At 42.6% G+C, this 21352-nt stretch overlaps 1 protein-coding gene across 3 annotated transcripts in view; it reads left to right on the plus strand.

Moving 5' to 3' along the window:
• AKAP13 (A-kinase anchoring protein 13) overlaps nt 1-21352 on the plus strand; it is a 207430-nt gene that overhangs the window by 158359 nt on the left and 27719 nt on the right. For all 3 annotated transcript variants that reach the window (XM_079318214.1, XM_079318215.1, XM_079318216.1), the window contains 6 exons: nt 355-408; nt 3702-3764; nt 6063-6240; nt 6815-6923; nt 14757-14799; nt 17130-17235. In XM_079318214.1, coding sequence (XP_079174340.1) covers nt 355-408; nt 3702-3764; nt 6063-6240; nt 6815-6923; nt 14757-14799; nt 17130-17235 — 553 coding nt within the window. The remainder of the gene's footprint in view (nt 1-354; nt 409-3701; nt 3765-6062; nt 6241-6814; nt 6924-14756; nt 14800-17129; nt 17236-21352) is intronic.

Below are 21352 nucleotides of genomic sequence, written 5' to 3' on the forward strand. Positions count from 1 at the left end.
GATTAAGCACTGCAGAACTGGAGCTGGTGTTAATCACTGTTCCTAACAGCTTCTGTCAAAAAGTTTGGCCTTATCTAAACTTTAAACTGGCCTGGCTTTGGCAGGAGCAGAGTTGCAACGTGGTCAATACCTGTGCAGCCTTCTTTCTGTGCAAAATAAAACCAAACAACCCCCAGATTTGTTTGCAGAAGAAAGGAGAAGCACAGACACTCATCATTTCCTTTTGTATTTCGTGTTTTTCCTGTTTGTCCATTCCCTCTGTCTGTGTGTTGGGGATATTAATCCTTTAGCTGCCATTTGTTAATTAATTTTTTTCATTCAAGCTGCTGACCATTCTCCATGATTCATTTTCAGTTCAATGCGAATTCTGGGGGATGGTATAAAGAAGCCTCCCATTCATAGGAGAAGGTACAAAGCCACCTAATGTGACTAACTGTTTTGTGTTTGAATGTCTACTAACTCCATCCTCTCATGTTAGTAACCTGCAGTACCTCTGGAAGTGTTGGCATTAGAGCTGTGATCCCACCTGGCTGCTTTCTCTCTCCAGTTTGACCCAGGGCAGGTTTTGTGCCCCACAGGGCTCATGCTCGAGCTGTTTCTCCAGGACATTAATGAAGAGAAATCTCAGACATAGTTTTATTGGCCTTTGCCATGTGTAAGGTTTGGAGTTGGTTAAAACAGTGGTTTGCCTGGGAGCATGTGTGTGATTTGGATTTAAAGCACATCAGAGACTCCTGGTGAGACTTGCAGGAGGGGCAGCTGTGGGAGGGGATGGGTCAGACACGATCTCAGAGGTGGAGAACACTTGGCAGATCTGCAGCTGGTTGAATTAAATGGCTTTAAGTTTGCTCTTTTGATGGCTTTTATAGCCATCTTCCTAAAAAATAGAAAATAAGGTGTGTTTTTACTTCCATGTGTTTTTCCTCTCTATAACAAACTTTCAGTTTCTCATCCATCCCCCAGATATGCAGTTCCACTCATGTAATCTTTGCATTGGCTCTTAGTGTATAGAAGAGGATATTTAATTCTTGACACAGCGGATGTGGACTGTCCACACTTACACATTTTAGGCTAAAGAAATAAAAAAAATAAATAAAAAATAAAAAAACTTCTGCCCTTCAGTGGTTCAACCTTGTCTCACCTCCCATAGCCTGCGACCTTTCCTCCTGTGCCAGGTTAACTCAGAATTTCACTTCACTTGAAATATGGATGGGGTGATGTGTGTGTAAGCAAGCTACCACATTCCCACGTGTGAAAAAAATGTTACCATGATGCTATGACCAGAAAAATCACCATGCCTCACCATGCATCACCAATGAACCCTAGCAGAGTTGTGCAGTTCAAAAGAACACTCTTAAAATAGAATTTTTTTTAAAAAGGCACAAGAAAGAACATGCTTTTTTACTTCTAAGAAGCTACTTCATTTGCATCACTGCAGGAAGCATTGCAGTGCCTGTCATGCAAATGAACTTCTTTTTATCAGCAGTCTCTTAAGGCTCCTCCTCTGTAGGAGCTAGTGTTAGTATTTAGAATCAAAATATCCTGAAACACTGAGCTTACATGTAGAAAATGTCTAGAATACCTGGTCATATCTGAAATGTGTGAGAATCCTTTAATAAACACTTTCTCACTTTTTCTGGTCTCTAAACCATTTTGGAATCATCCTAACCCCACTTGTGGAGCAGGAGCCTGACACTGATTCCAACAGTTTGTGCTCTCCCACAGGACTGATGTAGATAAAAGCTCCTCCTCCTCCCCAGGCTGTCTTCTGTAAAGGGGTTTACATGCTCTGCATTGATCCTTTTAGGATTTTATGGTGTGGCCAACAGGCTGCAGGACTGATTCTGCAAGAATGCTTTCCACAGCCTTTGCCAACAAATCCCCTTCCTTCCTTCTTGGAGATTTAACACTTCCAGGCTTGCTCCTACATATATTATAGGGCTCCTCTTTGTCTCTCCCTCTACTTTTCTACTTCTCTCATCTGCAGTTTTAGCATTTGGGATCATCACCATGACATGGCATTGACAGAAGTAGAGGCATCTTTTAAAGTCTAGTGTAAACATTACATGATTTCTTTAATGAGACTCTCCTTTCCTTCAATTGAAAAGGAACCACACCAAAATGAGTGACTTTGGAAGGCAAGGTGACATGAGCACAATTCGAAGGGTCCACCAGGCTCAGTGGCCACAGCAGATGGCCTGGGGAGTCATGTGTGACACCTTTCTTGGGATGCTTTCTCAGTTGCCCCTGAGCAAGTCTGAGTGACCCAATGGGGGGCTGAACCCAGGCCTGAGAGTGCAGACTGTGTTTGATAGAGTCCTGTGGCCAGGACTCACACAAGTGTTTAGTCCCTGCCATCCCCAGTAATGCTTAAACATCTGCCATTGAAGTTGAATTGAGGATGGTGAAGTACTTGGAAATATTGGGAAGGAATGTTTTCATGAAGAATGTTTATAGTACTGTGCTGAGAGCTACTGATGAAGCACACCTGGGGGCTTCTGGGTGTATCCTCACCCAGTTAACATCCTTTGTAAAACAGGCAGCAATTACCTGAACTCCACCATTGACCACTCTTCCAGAATGTTTACAATTGTCAAACCTTCCAGAATGTTTCCAGTGTTGCACTGTGTGGGGAAACAATATGAGGACTTGGCATGACACAATGCATTCAGTGGGTTTAAATATTCATCTGTGCCCTCAGAGGCTTCTGGCACTCACAGTTCCTTTTCCAGGAAGGTTTAAATTCCTTGTGCCCTTTTCATAGGCTCCTGTCATGGAGCAGAGTGTGCTCTGGCCATGTCCCCTCCTTGCATGGAGCTCAGACCAGCACCTGGGAGCGGGACTTGAGCTTATGCAAAATTCCCCTCAGACAATGTATGCTTGCTGAACAGCATTTTTGGGATTTAAGGATCATATAAATATCATAGCTGACAAGAAGATGGATTTCTCTGTTTCTGCAAAACCTGCAATTGGGCCATGAGCTAATAGAGAAAAAATAACACAAGCAGTCTAAAATAACAACCAAAATATTTGCATTCTGTATTTGCATTTCTTATGTCTTTCATGATGCAACTTTGGGACTCTTTCGGGGAATGGAAGCTGAAAGGTTTTTCAGTTAGAAGCACTCCTGATTTAATCCCAAGTTAATAGTAAGACTGGGCTGTTTGTTTGGTCCAGCCTCTTTCACTGACTGGCTTAGCAGCATTTAAGAATGTTCTTTCTCCTTATTTTTCCAAGCATAGCCTGAGATTATTAACATTTCTGTGGAGGGGACTTACGGTATGAAATATCTGTAAGGGATTCTTTTTCTGATTTGAGGATGAGAGTTACCAGGAAAATATTAATCATCACTAACACAATGGCTGTGTATGATTACTTACAAATTGGCTTTGGTATGTTTTAGCCTTGTTTTTCCCAAAAACCTCTTTCCACAAGGAGAACTGTTTCCATTACATTGTATACTCTCTGATGGGCTCGCTTTGGGGGAAGCATGGGCTGTCCTGCTCCCTGTTCAGTGGTAACCTCAGGGCACTGTGGTGTGTTTGTGCAACCAGACGTGTGCTACTACATTATTTCTGAGTTTGTTGGTTTGGGTTTTTTTGAGATTTGTGAGAGTGAGAGTCTCTTAACATCCCCCATGTTCCATAACAATCCGATAATCACTGCCCTTTTCCTTTCTTTGCCTCTTTTGCTGTTCCTAGTTTGAGCTGGTGTCCCTCAGGCGTACAGTACATTGCCATGGGTCCTGACTTTACTTGTAGAAGGTATGGTATGAATCAATGTGCAGCAGCACAGGAGCACTGCAAACACCCTGTCCCCAGCTTCTCGTGCCTCGCCTCCTCCACTGCTGCTCTGGCTGAAGCGTGCACGTGTTTGTTTGCTTGGTCTGCTTTTCCAGCAATTCTTGGGAGTGGATGCTCAGGACTGGGCTGCAGGTGGAGGTGGTGGCTGCTTTCCACTGGCCTCTGGCATTAAAAGAAGCTGCACTGTTGGGTTGAGCTGCTCTGTTTCAAGCCGTGTTTTTTTCCGCAGCGCTGATCAGAATGATAATCGTGGCAGCCAGAGAGTCAAACTGAGATTAAATATGATTCAGCACTGCTCTGTACCACATCAGTCTCATCAAGGATTTAAGTTCACACTGACTCTCTGTAAATTGAAAGATCTAGGCTTTTCTTCAAAGAGACTAATAGTGTAAAACTCTCTCTGAAAAAAAATAAAAAACACCAGAGATGAAAATTTCCCAGGCTCTTAAAGTTTGCATCTTCTGTAGAAAGTCCCAGCACTGAAATTGATGTTTGCAGTTTACATCTTTACCCAATATTGTTTAGAAGCCAGTCAGTCCCCCAGATTTTATGTCTTTATAGCTTTTCTCTGGCAGATTTTGCTGGTTGTGGATAGACCTCTTACAACTCTTCTTCTGGAGAGTAGATTTTGAGAAGTAAAGCTGCCCTTCCTGGTACAGTTTAATTATATTTGGTGTATATATGCCAATCAGCAAATTACAGACCAATATCACTGGTAACTATTTTATGGGCTAATAGTTGCAGGTTTTAGCTAGTTTTGTCACAAGTACTTGATTTTTTTTCTTTACTGTGTAGCATTATTCTTGTCACCTTGGAATGTAAAAAAGAGATATTCTTCTGTCCTAAATAATCAGTAGAAATGGGACTGATTTCTACCTACAGGTGTTTTAGAATAAATTTTAAAATGCCTGCTATTGATACACATTGATGAGTCACAATCTTCTTAAAGCAGATATAATTCTAAATGCTTAAACCAGTCATTTTTTTCTCATTAATTATCATGAAAAAAGGTTTTATAAATCTATTAAATCTCCTTATTTATGGTTTATTGCAGTTTTTTATTTCAAGGTGCATATTTATGAGCCTTTTAATGCTTCTGAGGGACTGCAGAACATTAATCACTGCTATGCAAGTCTACCTGAATTTAAATCTCCTCTGGTTGTTTAAATCATCTGTACAGCCTGTTTTCTTTTTCATGTCAGCTTGTTCACCACTCAGATGTCATGATTAGCCTCAGGTTGGGATATAAATCCAGGCTAGGGTTGGGACTAAGTGAGTATCAAATCAAATCAAACATTAGCCATGGACCTGTGCTTGTGTCCTGGGAGGGGAATCTGTGAAGCTTCACCCAGTGACCCCACACTGGCATTTCAGGAGGTGTGTTGATGCTTGGGCATGAGGACCAAGAGGGTCAGAAGCAGAATATTAGGGCAAGATTTATCAGATTAAAAAGTTCCATGTGAGAGAAGGTGTGTTTTGTGTGAGAGGAGAGTGTATTTGTGGTTTTCTGTAGAAGTCACTTGTCTATCAGCACCTGTCTCTACAGAGTTTGGACAGTTGTTTTATTTCTAAAATTCAGTTCTGCAAGCAAAAGTTCAGTATTTTATTTAGCTTTGAGTTATTGCCCAGCTTCCTCAGTAGATGATAAAATAAAATTGATTGGGTGATGGAGACAACATTTATTGAATTTAAAGACAAAACCATAGCATAGGTAAAAAAGAAACCAGTGTTGGCAGAATAAATGACATTATCAGTGCCAAAACTGTGCAGTATGAAAATTTAAAATATATTCAGAGGACATGGCTGCAGGGATGAGTGTTACAGCAGGGAGGGGTATTGCTCCAGGACAGGACAGAGCAGCATGCTATGCAAGGTAGTTTGATTTGGGTGGCTTTATTCCAAGGGAGGGCCTAATAAAAAGCTAGCAAAGAGAATATGTGGAAATGCCAAAATCTTAAGAAGGGGTGTTTCTGGATTTTCCTGTGCACCACTCAAGAAGAGTAAAAAAAAACTGTAGGAAAGGTGATCAACCAGGAGTTTCAATGGTTATTCAAGCAATGAACAAACCTTTATTTGTCATTAGAAGCACAAAGATGTTGCTATTTGCTCTGAAGAACAAAAGAACATGCAGAGGAGTAACACCTGCATTTGCCTGCACACTTGAGTGTCTGCTGTGTGTTTTATGTGTGCAGGTGCTCTGTGCTGAAAGACTCTGGTCCCTAAGAGTGGCAGCATCTGACCCCTGTGCTCTCTCTTTAGTTACAGCCTAGAAGGTCTTGCTGGAGACTCTGGTGAGAACAAGAAACCCTCTACAAACCTGGAGGCTTCTTCTCTGAGCTCCAAAGACCTCAGGAGGAGTCCACTTGCCAGCAATCAGTCCCTGGTCCTGCTCTCTGAGGAGCTTGAACAAGGAGAAATCAGAGACTACAGCCACCAGGTAAAGCTGTCCAACTGCTGTTGGATGTCTGGGAAATGCTGCATCAATATTTTGGAAGTCATTTTCCCAAGTGACAGCCTGACAACCACCTTATATGTACATATACATAATATTAAAAATCTTCTGTCTCTAACATGGAGGGATCTCCAACTCTTTTAAATTTTCTACTTCATTCCTTGTGGCAACATAACTCTTGTGTGTTCTCCTGCTTAGAGGAATGGCATTTTTGGGGAACATACTGATAAACATCAGATTTTTTTTATCATGTTGAACCATGGTCTAGTTCTTCTGGGGAGTTGGGAGTCACCACAGCAATTTCCATGGCCCATCAGAGAGTTTTAACAATATCTGTTTTGCAATGTCTTGCAAGAAAATCCAGCACACCTAGTCCCTCAAAGCATAATTACTTGTCTGACCCTTAAAAGACAAAACACAATGTTGCATTTCACCTGTGCACTGTTTGACTGTTTCAAAGAGAGTTGCAGTACACATGAGCCCTGAATGGGATCTGAGGCTGGGATGGTTCTGTGGTTCTTGGCATGCTCAGGGTGGTTCTGTTCTCTTCTGTCTGCAGGTGCACCAGACATCCCAGCCACAAGGATTTAACTTCTGTTCTTCTGCTGTTTCATCTCCACTGACCAAATCCATGTCTCTAATGTCAATTAGCAAACCAGTGCTCGACAGTGAGTAATCCAGTTTTCCCTTATCCACTCTGTCATCTGTATAATTGAGTATATCTTGCTACCTTCCCAAGGCAAAATGTGCTACTGCCCGCTCATGCTTCCCTTATTACATGAAGTACATGTTTCACTGCTGCATGGAACTGTGGGTGGAGAGGCAGAACTCATTCAGTTTAGTTCTCTTCTTCCCAGTGTATCCCTGCTGGTTTTTTTCTGTTAGGTTTCCTTTGCGCAGTTTGCTGTTTTCTTTCTAAATTAGACTACTGGTATGAAAACTATCATTTATTGAGCTTGTTAACTTAAAAAAAAAAAAAAAAATTTGCATCCTTCCACCTTTCAGGGTTTCTTCCTTTGATGTCATTGAGATTTTACTTCCCTGCATTTAGATTTTTTAAAGCTGATACATGGAAACTTGAGAATCCATATCTTGATCTCCTTGGGGGAGTTTGTTGCTATTCATTTTGAGTTAAATATTTTGGAGCAGTTGGGTGCAATTTATTGAATTCCATTTCTGAAGAAAATAATAAAAGATGATTCTATAAAATTTTCCAGTTTAGCTTAATTGAAGCGATAACAAGCTTTTAATTTTGCAACTTGTCTGAATTGATTCTTTCAGCTGAAAAAGTCATTCAGAGGCCTGCATCTGGATGTGCTTTGGATGTATTACATGTGTTTTCATTTTATTGATTGCCAGCCAGAAGCCCTATTGACATTTTAGGTCTTGTCATTTAGTGATGGTGTCTGATCTTTCCTGTTTATTAACATGATTCTCACTTGCAAAGCACAACAAGGTGCTTTAAGAAAAGTGTTTAGTTCATGGAGGAGGCTTGCTGGGGGAAGCTCATAGGGATTGTGCTTTGTAGGAGATGGTTTTAAATTTTTCACCATGATAATTCCATGATTAATAAGGATGTGGATGTGTCCCCAAACAGCAGGAACCAACTGAGGCAGCTCTGTCCTGTCAAGAGACCAGATCTGCCTGTGTGATGGCACTGCCTCTTCCTTCCTTGGGCTGAAGGTCTTCATTGTGGTTTTTTGAGGCAACCAATTTCTTGGCATTGCACCCAGCCTCTGACCAAACACCAAAAACTTGGCTGGCTCCCCAAAAATGAGCTATTGGTGGCTGAGGAAGCCTGGATGGCTGAGGCTGTTAAAATGTCCTGTGGCCTGGAGTTAAAAATGCCATGGAGGTTTGATTATCCCATCTTCCTTTGGAGCCAGCCTGGCCACTTTGGTCCCTGGAGAAAGGAGGGAAGGAGAAGATGCAGTAACCTCTCCAGAGCTGTGGGCAGAGTAGCAGGGTTGGTCTCTGCTTTGAGGCACATTTCTGTGAATTTGTGACATCTCAGAAGGGCCACATTTTTGCTGGAAGGTGGGTTTTGTAAATCAGAGCATTTGAGGTGTTGACGTGAGCATCCAAAACAAATAATCACTTGGAAAATTTAGTTTTTGGATTTTTTTCTCAATCCTGACATTTTCCTGACTACAGAAACTTTAGTAAATCACCCAGAAAAGTTGTGGCTGCCCCATTCTTGGAAGTGTCCAAGGTTGGATGAGGCTTAGGGTAACCTGCTTAGTGGAAGGTGTCCTGCCCATGGCAGAGGGCTGGAGCTGGATGAGTTTTAAGGTGCCTTCCAAACAAAACCATTCTATTATTCTGCTTCATTCTTCCCCTTGAAAGAGGAACAGTGTTGTTTGAATTGTGACCATAGGACATGTGAAGCAGTTCAGTGCCTCTTACAAGGAGGTCTTGGTGTATAAACTCCCTTGTGTCACCTGGGTTTGATGGTCATGTTTTTCCAGGACACTGAAGAGTTATGCAAGAATAACATGGAAGTGAATTCTAGGACAAACTCAGTTCTTTATTCCACTTGCATAATTTTGTGGTACATGTTAAAAACAAAATGACCCTCTGAACCCTGCAAATGTGTCTGAATGGAAGCAAAGCACCATGCAAATTTAGAAACTAAATCCAGATTAATAAACATATGGAGGGTTTTCTATTATTTTTACTGTTTGTTGTCATGAAGGAGGAACAATTTCCAAGACTGAGTTCCTAGCCCACACTCCATCTGATGTGTCAGATGTTCCAAGAGCTGCTGTGGCCATTCACAATGTTAATCCTTCAGCATTTTATAGAGGGAGGTCACAAGAGCTGTTGGCTGGAGAGCTTGGAAGAATGCTTTTAGCCTTGGAATAGCAAATTTCCAGTGTGGAGCACTGTTATAAAGCCAGGAATTACTATAAATAAAACCACTGAAATGGAAGTTGAGCTGTGCTGGCGAAGGTGGTTCAATTTACAGTAAAGTATTATTGTTCATCTTGACTTTTAGTCTAAATAGACAGTAGGCTACAGAGGAAAAAGTTGTATTGCCTAATTGTGTTCTTCAGGTCTGGAACACTGGAAGAAATCCTTCAAAAGGCAGTCTAAACAAAACTAATGCATGGGTCTTCCTAAGAATTCTTCAATTTAAATGCATTTCAGTGGGTGCCTCTAGGGTTGTTCTTCTTACTTGGAAAACTGCACATTCTAGTCAAATTGCCTGTAGGCAATTGGCATTTGTGACTAATGGCTGCAGGAAGTGTTCAGGGGAGTTTGTTTTGCATTGCTTGCATAGCATTGGCTATTCCCTGGACAGTGTTTTTATATTCTGAATTCAGTTTTGGTGTATGATACCAGCCATGCAAAACCCCTCATTGTATGTGGCTGAAAGGATATGTTTTATTCAAAAAGAGAAATATTTGTTTTGTCTTTATCAGTATTAAACTTCCAAGAGAAAGTCCTTAGCCTGTTTTCCCTGTTCTGCAAGTGAATTGATATATCCAATGGCATGACTTGAAAGTACCTGAATATCTGTGCTGAAGGTGTTTAATTCAGGTGTTTAAGTAGGACCCTTAGGTCAGAGCTGTGCCAGGGGCAGGGTTTCCTCAGCCATGTCCCAGTCACCTTTCTTGAGCACACATGGATGTACCATCTGAGCAATGGGTGTCCAACAATCAGCTCACAGCTCAGAGCTTTCCCCCTGTGCTTGTGTGAAGAGAAGGTTTGGGAAATAGGGCCTTTGGGAATCCACTTTCAGTGAAGAATGGCTAGCTGGCTCCTAATTCTCTATTCAGAGACCATATATTTAAAAAGAATTGTTGGAAAGCTGCTGCTGTGCAAGGGCTGCTCTTAAAAATAAATGATGGGATATTGATGTCACAGACTGATTGCTGATTGCTGTGTTTGGTAGGCACCTTCCAGGCAAGGGCAGAAGAGGGTGTAGTGGGGCTTTTCTCATGTTTAGGCAGTTTCTTTAAAACAAGGACTTTAAATTTTAGAAGGCAGAAGAGATGCTTGTTTTTTTTGTTTCATTTCGGGAGAAGGGAAATTTAAGTGTCTCCTTTTTAAAGGTAGAAATTTTGAAGGGCATAACATTATCGACATTGTTGATTTTTTTTAGACATAGAAGTGGCAAGAACCTACCCAGGTAGATAAAGTCAACACTTAAGATAAACTATCTTTGCTAATATTTGGTAGTTTCTGTATTATTTAACTGCAGAAAGCACCTTCAAAGAGATATCATGAGTTGTTCTGGCTTGAGTTCTTTAGTGAAGTTGATGTCTTTTGTCCAGAGATCCATGTTGTTGTTGGTATTCTCTTTGGAAGATAACTGCCTATAATTCTTCACTAAGAGGTCCTGTAAAAAATGTCAGCAAAAATAGGGAAAGACTCGAGCCTGAAGCTGTGCATGCAGCGAGACCTGTGCCCTCTGAAACCTGCACCCTCTGGAATTTGCACATTCTCAGTTCTTTCCTGTGCCTTTCTGGAGCCAGCTGCTTTGCAGACATTTCCTTTGCTTTGCTTTTAGTTTGCTTTGGCTGCTCTCCTCTCCTTGTTATTATTAAATACATTTTCAAGCATGCTCTAATGTCTGCTGTTAACCCACTTCTCAGCCCAGGGCCGGACTCGACCATCGAGACGAATCTCCTTCTCCTTCAGCATCTCTCCACTCATTCCTAAGTCTAAAACTCTCTTTTCTATTGGCTCTTCTTCCAGTGATGAGGAGGAGGAGTTGGATAGTAAGTAATCACTTTCTGTGCATTGCAGCCATAATGGGTGGAAACACAGGGAAATCTGGTTTTCTGCTCAGACTCTGGAATTTCACCTTGCAAACACTGAACTACCTTTCCATTGCATGGTGTCTGATGGCATTATCTTAGTCTTGTATCTGAATACTAACCAATGGCAGAATTAAAAGGATTATTATCCAAAGAATCTTCACATCAGCACCTTCACATCTTGTCTAATTAGTTTTAGTCTGTATCCATTTGGCAGATATCATCACTTGCCACTCTGAGCAGCAAAATAATCTAACTTTTTAGTAAAACCAAAAGTCTTGCCTTGAGCTTGTTGCAGGAGTTAGCAGAAGGACATCATTGCCCTCCATAGGTGACAGTGAGTGCATTGTTCAGTGGAGGAGAAGTGGACAGAAGCCCTGATTATTAAATTCTGAAAATCTTCACAGCAACTTCACAAGAAAAGCACAAATTGCAGTCAAAGATGTGAAATCCTCAAGGTGTTCATATTTAGGTCCTGATATTTTTATCAAAAAAGCTTTTTTTTTCTCCTGCAAACTCCACTGCTAAAAGAAGATAAACTAAAGCAGAAAATTGAATTAAAGTAATTTAGATTCCTCTTCTTTGTTAAGTAGACTTATCAAAGATTATTCAAAATGCTTCCTATTTCTTAAGCATGTTTTACTAGACTGTTAGAATAAACCACACACATTCCTTATGTTCTTACTGGGATGGAGGAGATTGCTTTCCAGTCCAATAGATTTTGTTTGCTTCCTGAGTTTAAAACAATCTCCACCCCATCCACATTGTACATATCTGAATTCTCCTCCTTTCCATTCCTGGTCTTCACTGTGGCTTTGTCCCTTCCTTCAGGAAGGTTCTGTCCCAGGTGTGATATTTCCCACTTCCATATTTAAGCTCCTTCCTCGTTGCTCTGTCCTTTTCTTCTGCTTTTACAAAACTCACAGTTCACAGTCCCTGCAAAGTGAACTGCAAAAAAAAACCATAGCTGAGCATTCATATGATGCCCCACAGTATAAAATATCATTAGGTAAACTTCTTGGAGTTTGTTTGTTTGGTGAGTTCTATTCTTTTAAGCATTTGGGATATTTTATTATTATTAATTTTTGGTTTTTTTTGTTTTAAGCATCCAATACCTGATATTCATGTTGGGGTATGACAATTTTAGAGGGTATTTATAGTAGCCAGTTATTTTTATATATATATATATATATATAGTAGCCAGTATTTATCTTACCCTCAGCAGTGCTCCTGTTAATTATGATCATTTAAGATAATGTCAGATATTGTCTCAAACAATACTGTTTTCTTTACATGTTTGAGGTGACTGTACTGTGGTGACTTTATAAAGTTTGATTTAGCCACAGCTCTTTCTGAGACTGCTTTGGCAGTGGCCACTTTTCATGGAGTAATGCCAGACCAGTTTGTTTTTTCACATCTTTAGAGTTGATTTCTCAAGAGGATGGATGTGTGAGCACTGAGATTGCATGTGCATTGCAGTCACCAATCTCCAACCTCTCCATGCCTGCTTTTTCTTTAGAAAATGGAGAATTAGTTGGAGTTTGTTTGGTGGTATATTTCAGACATGGATTTCAGATGGCTGGACAATTATTATGAAGCCTTTGGATTTCTTGACCCACAAAAGTTTAATTACTGACAGCATTAAGGCATTGCAAGCTGGTGTCAACATCCTAGTCCTGTCACTGCTTTCTGCATAATGGATCTTGGTGAATTATTTCAAGTCCAGCTACCATATTAATTACTTTTTGTAGGTGGTGCTTAAAAGGTGTTCATATAAATACAGCAAATTTTGGCTGTTAGCTCAGGTTCATTGGACATAGATAGCAGTTCTGGCTTTTGAAACAAAAACTTAATTTTTTGGTGGGTTCTGAAGTCAGATTTCAGTTTTGTTCCTGGTTCATGAGAGGGATCAAAAACGTTATGAAAATAAACTTTCCTTCCCCTATTCTATTTCAGAAACAAACCAGAAGATGAGGAGATGTGTCTATCTCTTGCTTATCTTCCTGGGGTTTACAGCTTGCAGCAGTGTCATGTGATGTTATATCTAAAAATCTAAAATAAGAAATCGTCAACAGACATAAATTTTTCGCTGGATCCATTTTGCCTGCCCAGCACCAAGAATCCCCCATTTTAAAGATGAAACAACTACTGAAGTAAAAGATAAATGATACATAATTCTAGTTCTCATGCAGTGTATTTTCTCAAGGTAGTGAAAAAGTCACAAATATCAAATTATTGCAGCTTTTGGTTCAGTGTTTGTTCACATTTCTGATGTTAACTGCAAAGAACCAAAAAGTTTTGTGAAATACTTAAATCCAGTCAAATTGATGAATCTTCTAAAAAAGGGAAATGAGGAGGACTAACCCAGATTGAAAGCAAACTCAAACTGAAATTGAAACCAGAGTTACTGGAGCTTTAACCAAGGATTTGTGAGTCTGTAAATTACTTATGTGATCCTATTAGGCACTTAGGTAGTTTTATATTATAAAAATACAATATCACTGTTGGAAATTAAATACTAGACTTCATTTCTAACATGTTACTGTGTTACTAACTTTGGTGTATTTGGGATAAATCATTAATGAGGTGAAAGATTTTTCAAGGGAAATATTAACACAGCTCTCCAAGCAGGGTTTAGGTAACAGGGTATGCCTGCATTTTAATTTCTCAATATGAAGAAATGATGTTTCTGTCTTAGACTTTGTTGGCACTTGAATCAGTGGTTAGAAAATCTGTATTTAAAGCCCAGTATTATATGCACAGTTTTTCCTAATACTCCTACTGCTTTTGGATTAAGGACCATCTTTGCCTCTAATGGCAAGTAGTTCTTTTGCATTCACCCTTAGCATTAAGAGAAATTGAGCCAAAATAATGTTTTTCTTGCAGCATATTTGCAGAAGCCTAGTAAGGTGACAGTCATGCTCCTTCTTGAATTTCAGATAGGGCTGCAAACAGTGCTTGTATTAAGGTTTTTTTTGGAGTCCTGGCAAGCCAGTTGCTTCAGAGAGAGCCCTCTGTCCTGGATCATTTCATCCTGATTTTTTACTGTTCTTCAATGGTTCTGGTAAATGGTGTCAGCTCCCAGTCCTGCTCCAAGTGTGTTGTGCAAGCAGGTTTCTTGTGTAAAGAGAGTTGGTGCCACTGGCAGGGCTTCAGTTGGTGTTGAAATTCAGCCTTTCCTCAAGCTGTGCTTCGTGACGAAGCCCCAGGCTGGTAACGTTTTGTGGAAAACAGAATAAGGCTTCCCTTGTTTCCCTTACTCTTTATGAAGTGCTTCAGGATTTTGATGGGAAAATGAACTACAATTTTATCAAGGAGAAAAGTTTTATACATGAAACCCGGATGTGCTGTACAATAGATCCTTTCTAGTGGAGTGTAAATAAAAGCCTTGTGTCAGAATGATTCTCGTTTATACCTACTGTCATTGAATTGGCAGTTCTGATTCAGACACCCTGATTTACCAGCAAGTTTAACAGTTGCATGGTCTTTACTTAATAGCTGAAGAGTGGTAAAAAAACTAAACAAGCTTTCACCTCAGCATCTAATCTGAGAGCAGCTAAGGATGCAGGGAACAGGCTTTATCCCAAGCACGTGAAATCTGTTCTAAACACCCACTTCTGGAAAACATTTCCCTTTTCTCTTGAACCATTCCAATATGCAAACTGTGTTTTTTGAAGTCAGTGGGCTCAGGCTGAGTCTAACCTGTCCCCCCCCTGCCCCTCCCATCTTTTGCAGGCACACAGGCGTTCGGCGGCTCCGTGGGCTCCTCGGTGCAGAGGTACAGTATGCTGGGGACAGCCAGCCCTGGGGACAGCCAGCCCTGGGGACACCCTGCCCTGGGGACAGCCAGCCCTGGGGACACCCTGCCCTGGGGACACCCTGCCCTGGGGACAGCCAGCCCTGGGGACACCCTGCCCCGGGGACACCCTGCTCTAGGGACAGCCAGCCCTGGGGACAGCCAGCCCTGGGGACACCCTGCCCTGGGGACAACCTGCCCTGGGGACAGCCAGCCCTGGGGACAGCCTGCACTGGGGACAGCCAGCCCTGGGGACAGCCTGCCATGGGGACACCCTGCCCTGGGGACAGCCTGCCCTGGGGACACTCTGCTCTAGGGACAGCCAGCCCTGGGGACAGCCAGCCCTTCGGACACCCTGCTCTAGGGACAGCCTGCCCTGGGGACAGCCTGCCCTGGGGACAGCCAGCCCTGGGGACACCCTGCCCTGGGGACAGCCAGCCCTGGGGACAGCCAGCCCTGGGGACAGCCAGCCCTGGGGACACCCTGCCCCGGGGACACCCTGCCCCGGGGACACCCTGCCCTGGGGACACCCTGCTCTAGGGACAGCCAGCCCTGGGGACACCCTGCCCTGGGGACAGCCTGCCCTGGGGACACCCTGCCCTGGGGACACTCTGCCCTGGGGACAGCCTGCCCTGGGGACAGCCAGCCCTGGGGACACCCTGCCCTGGGGACACCCTGCTCTAGTGACAGCCAGCCCTGGGGACAGCCTGCCCTGGGGACACCCTGCTCTGGGGACAGCCTGCCCTGGGGACAGCCTGCCCTGGGGACAGCCAGCCCTGGGGACACCCTGCTCTAGGGACAGCCAGCCCTGGGGACAGCCTGCCCTGGGGACAGCCAGCCCTGGGGACACCCTGCTCTAGGGACAGCCAGCCCTGGGAACACCCTGCTCTGGGGACAGCCTGCCCTGGGGACACTCTGCCCTGGGGACAGCCTGCCATGGGGACACTCTGCCCTAGGGACAGCCTGCTCTAGGGACACCCTGCCCTGGGGACACTCTGCCCTGGGGACAGCCTGCCCTGGGGACAGCCAGCCCTGGGGACACCCTGCCCTGGGGACAGCCTGCTCTAGGGACAGCCAGCCCTGGGGACACCCTGCTCTGGGGACAGCCTGCCCTGGGGACAGCCTGCCCTGGGGACAGCCAGCCCTGGGGACACCCTGCTCTAGGGACAGCCTGCCCTGGGGACAGCCTGTCTCTTCTGGGGTCACTCCTGCTGTTGTGGGCTCTGCCTTGGACACACAAAAGCCTTTCTAGCACCAATACGCTTCAGCTGAAATCAGAAGTTGTGAAAATCAGTCCCGTGTCTCTAAAGGCTGAAGAATATTTTAGATCACAGAATATGAAAGTCTGTTCTAAGTCTCATCTCTTAACAAGGCTCTGTTTATTCTTTGCTAATAACATCAGATTATGTGTTATTGCAGGGTATCAGTTTACCCTGAGTTATATTTTACACTAAAAGTAGTGCTTTCTCCCTGTGGCTAATTCTCTCTATCTCTCTCGTGTTTTTGTATGTTACTTTTCATCCTTGCAAGCTGCACAGAGATAATCTTCCTGCTGGCTTTCAAAGTGCTTCCCTGGAGGAAGGACCTTTGTGGCACTGGGTGTCTGGTCTCTGTGCCACTGACAGCTTTGGCTTTGTTTTGTGACCTGGAGGCTCTTCATCTCTGCTCACTGCTGTCTTCTCCTCCTTGATTTAATTTGTATTTCTGTTCTGCATTTGGTTTGTGTTGTATTTAATATTGACAGACTATGTCTTCTAATGCAATAATAATTTGCTTATTCTTCTATCATAGCTGAACAAGTCATAAGCTTGTGCATGTAAAGACTGGCAAAAATTACCTGGGATCCTAAAAATTCCTAAATTAATACACATAACCATTGTGGTTTATTACTTAATATTGGTATACTCATTTCTCAGGTGAGGCTTTTCAGTGTGATTTCTATTAAAGACATTCACTGCCTTTTTAGAGTTCATTAGATGCTTTTCTCTGGAAGGAAATGGTTCCTTACAGCATTAATGGTTCCTGGTTATTTAACAAAGGGAGCAGCAGAGGGTGCTATGGCATGGCTTGCTTCAAAACAGATGTGATGATTCCTTGAAATTTATCTCAAAATCAGTGGATTGGCATTTTGTCTTTGCTTTTCCTTCTCTGGTAAAACACTATAAAGCACCTAGACTGTACTGGCTAATAAGTGCATTTTTCCTTTAAAAAGAATCTATCCATTTAATAGATGCTTTGGGAAGGCAAAATAAAAAAAAAAAAAAAAAAAAAGAAAATAAAAAAGGCAACTTTTGATCTTTTTTTTATTTTAGCATATCTGAAGAGAGCAGCAGTGTCCCTGCTGGTAAAGGTGTAACAAAAGTCAGCCGCACCTTCAGCTACCTCAGGAATAAAATGTCCAGCAGCAAGAAGAGCAAAGTAAGTGCTTCTTGTGATTTGTGCAGTGCCCCTAGGCAGCAGAGATGAGTTCTGTGTTGGAGTCTTTGCCTGACTTTCTTTTTCTTACTTTCTTTCCCTTTCTTCCTTCCTTTTTTGTTGTTTTTCGGTAAGGGCTTTTCACTTTTTGCCATCCTTGAAATCCTGGAATTTAATTTGCTGAAAGTTAAGCCCAGCTCAACAGCTGAATTTCCTGGGAACAGCATTGATTACAGAAATAATTATATTAAATGCTAAATACTTCACACAAACGGGCTGTTGTTGCTTTAGTTTGCCCCTTGAAGGTTAATATATGTTTGGGGATTTTCTTGGCTTGATTGGATTTTTTTTTTTTTGCTTGAATCTCACCTCAGTTCATCTGTCTGACAGAAGCCAGGGCACTTCACTCTCTCATTAGGTGATGTGTAGTTAATGTGTTGGTAAAGGTTGTTAATGTGATTAATGTGTTGGTAAATACTGTTGGGAGGCCCTTGAGAGGTGTGATGACACAATTTCTCAGTTTTTACTGATCTGTTTTTCAAGATAGCCACAAATGCTGCTGAGCAACTTCAGGACAGTGCTCTCCCCTGCTGCAAAGTACAGTGTTGGAAAAGTAAATCTATTTACTGTGCAAACACCAGTGAGAACTTCAGGAGCATTTTGCACAGACTGTGAGTGAGAATGGAAGTTCATTTACTGGTTCTTGCACTTAATGTGAATAATCTCTAAAGCAAAAACTGGAGAGAGAGGTAAGAGGTCTGGCTGGAGCAGAAAATACAATAGCAGTGCTTTTAGATATTTGCTCAGTGCAGTTTGATTTCACTGATTTCATGGTTGTGTGTGAAAATGTTGATAAAAAGTTGCTCCAAAATCCCAACCATAACGTGCACTACAAAAATTGCAGCTCATATCAACTCTGATACTTTTACCAAATAAAAGCCAAAATATCATTCAAGTTACAATTTCTTGTCTGCTCACAGTGAAATGTTTGCATTATGTACATTTTTAAGGCTCCCCCAGTACATTCAAATAATTTGACCAAAAAATTCGTTGGAACACCGGTTTCTCAGAAGCATTATAGATGAGAAGAACCTGTAAGAGTTAAAAAGAAAAGCAGCAAACCCTGAAAGAGGAAGTTTGACACAGGAAGTTGCTTTCTGGGCTGTCAGGAGGGAGCAAGGCTTCAGTGTTGTTCCAGCTCAGTTTTTCTTGTCTGCAGACTTTCAGAAATGCAGTTTTCTCAGATGCAGTAAGGAAAAACAAAGAATATCCGAGCCTACTAAAAGCAACAGCTCTTTTGGAAAATGTAGAGAGTTATGTAAAAAACCTTAAAAATAAGGTGGTTTTTAGAGCATTAACTGGAGGGGATACTGATAGAAGTTGGTGTGAATTAACCCCTGCCTGGCATGTACTTGATGTTACTTGGGACTATCAGTGAATCTCTTTTAGCAGAGTGCCCTGATTCATCTTTGTGAAGGCTTAAACATGCTCTATCTTTGTCAGTTCATGAAAAAACCTCTTTTTTTTTTCTCATTTTGGTCTACAGTTTCTGAGAAATTACAACAATTAGCATGAGTAATTTCTCTTTTTCATTGGCTTGCACAGTAATAAGGCAGTGCTGTGCCAGCAGCAGCATTTCAGGGTATATGGTAGGAGTTGCAAGTGTTTGAAAAGGTTAGGAGGCAGGGAATATATGTGACCTGCAGAGCAGGAGGAGCTCCAACACACAAAACCTCTCTGTCTGGGCAACTTCTGCAGCACTTTGTTTGCTGAAGTACTACATAGGAACGCTGAGGTATTTAAAATGCACTTTTTCTGTACCCCAAACATCACAGAGTGTTTGATTTACTCCCCTCTGCCTTTAAAATAGGTGGTCTTAGATTAACTTGTAACTTGTAAAATATTAATCACATCCTTTTCTGCCTGTATGGCTTTGTTGGTTTTTTTTTAGCAGTGGAAGCTAAGGTAGGGCAAGATGAAAGAAATAGCAAAGTAGCTAAAAAGTAGCTAAAATCATCTTTGAGGAAGTAGAGATTGCCCTGCTCCTCCCCTTTGCTCAACTGCTCCATGCTGAGCCTCCTGCCCCGGCCCTGCTGCAGCCTCTGCCTCGCCATGGGCTAGCAGGGAGCAGCTCCTGCTGGGGGCAGCTCTCCTGCCCCGGGGAAGGATGTCAATAAAATGGAATAGATTCTCAGAGGTACCTCAGATCACAGTGAAGCTGGTGGGACTCAAGAACTGGGAGGTAAGAGCTGCGTGGTTCCTGGGGAGAGGGATCGGGCATGTCGCTTCGGCCGGGCTTCGCATCGCATGGCAGCTCCAACAGCACAGAAATAGTCCTGTCTACAGTCCTGCTTTAAATAAAGTTCCAGTAACTGCCACAGGATAAGAGAAAAAGCTGAAAAAATCTCATTGTGAGATCTTGTCCTTGAGTGGAGTGGCTGGCAGCCCGTGTGTTTTTGCTGTTTCCTCCTTCAGAGTGGTGCACCGATTTCCTGTTTTTCCTGGGACCGTTCAGCTTTAATTGAAATGAAAATTAGACTTCAGAATTGCTGGGTTTTGCAGTGAGCTTCAGGTTGGTTTGAAGTGTAGGATGGGAAATCTTCTTTCAGCATGAGAGTCACAAGATTTGCCTTGAGCTTAGAGTGATCTTTTCTCCTGGAGCTTCACGAGGCTTGGCAGTAGCGCAAAACTCAGGGATCAATTGGGTGCCATCAGGCCAGGCCTAAACAGCAGAGTTTTAGTTGCTGTATCCTGGCAGAGATGGGCAGGCCAGTGGCTGGAAATGGGGCTGTGGAGGTTTCTGTGGGGTGGTTGAGCTGAGCTGATGGCTCAGAGGAGGCGGAGATGTGACGCAACGCAGACTCTCTCTGGCAGGTTTTCTGCTTCAGGCAGGATTGTTCCATGTGGTAATACTCCTAGTTTTGCTTATTTGCAGAACAGTTTGGGGCCAGTAAATACACTTTCTGTGACACTTTGCAGGAGAGAGTCTGGCACTGGCATTTTGCCTGGGATATGTTGGGAGAGGAGTTCTTAGGCTGAGTTCCTCTTTATGTGAGTGTCTGCCAGGGCTCAGCAGTTTCCCTGCAGGGGCTGCAGAGCTCCATCCCTCTCTAAGACACTTCATGGCAGTTGCTCACTTGGGCAGCTCTGCAGCTCTCTGATACTTAGGCTGGGACAATATTAAGCAATGGGCACGTGGTATATAAATAACAAAATTCAAAGATAAGCTGACAGAAGGCTTTACCAGTTTCTGGTTAAGCTTCTCCTTCAGATGTCAGGAAATCTGCAGATAAAAGTCGAGACCTGGAGTTGACTCGTATCATAAACATTTTGTAGGTTGGTACATGGAGAGATGAGGAGTTGTTGCAATTCAAATTCAGAGTTTTTCTGTGGGGTTTCCTTTAAAAATTGTTTGGAAGAATTCCAAATCTTTGAAAGGCTGCAGGGAAAACTGTTTCAATCTTTTAGTATTTAATATTGTCTGTCTAAGGTAGAGATAGAAAAGAAGCAAAAACTCTGCTGAAAATTGGAGAAGCTGTCTGTGCTTGTCATCTTTCCAAAGCTGAGTAGCCCAGGGGTTGAGTCGTGGCTTGTGGAAGATGAGAGGGTCTTTTATGGTGTTGCTGTTGTTCCTCAGCCTTTCTGTGGTGCCATGGGTTGAGAGTTTGTAAAAGATTCATCCTACCAGAAAGCTTCATGTAGTTACTTGGGGTTGCATGTAACTGTTGAAAAAGCTGCTAGCTGGAAGAAAAACAGGTGGGAATATTTTGGCAGTAAGGCTGTAGAGGCTCTGAGGAATCATGAGCCTTATGGTTTGGCCTTAAAAATTAACTGTGTTTAAGTCTGATAAAAACTGCATGTGATATTTGTATTTAATACAATATATTTAAAGTGCTGAAGAGGCTGATGAGAGCCCAGAAGAAGGAAAGGGGTTAAGTCATAAAACCAAGCAAGTATAAAAAAAGGTAGAAGGAAGTCGGTGCCTTCAGAACAGACTGGGTCTCATCTGCACTGGTGTGAGTCAACAGTATGTAAATCCACTTCCACAGGGGCTTTTTAAGGCAGGGCTGTGCAGACACATGGCCATTGTTCAGGTGCACCTCAGTCGATATCCTCGCTG

The sequence above is a fragment of the Erithacus rubecula genome (genome assembly GCF_903797595.1).
Source record: "Erithacus rubecula genome assembly, chromosome: 14".
In the NCBI taxonomy this organism is placed as follows: domain Eukaryota; kingdom Metazoa; phylum Chordata; class Aves; order Passeriformes; family Muscicapidae; genus Erithacus; species Erithacus rubecula.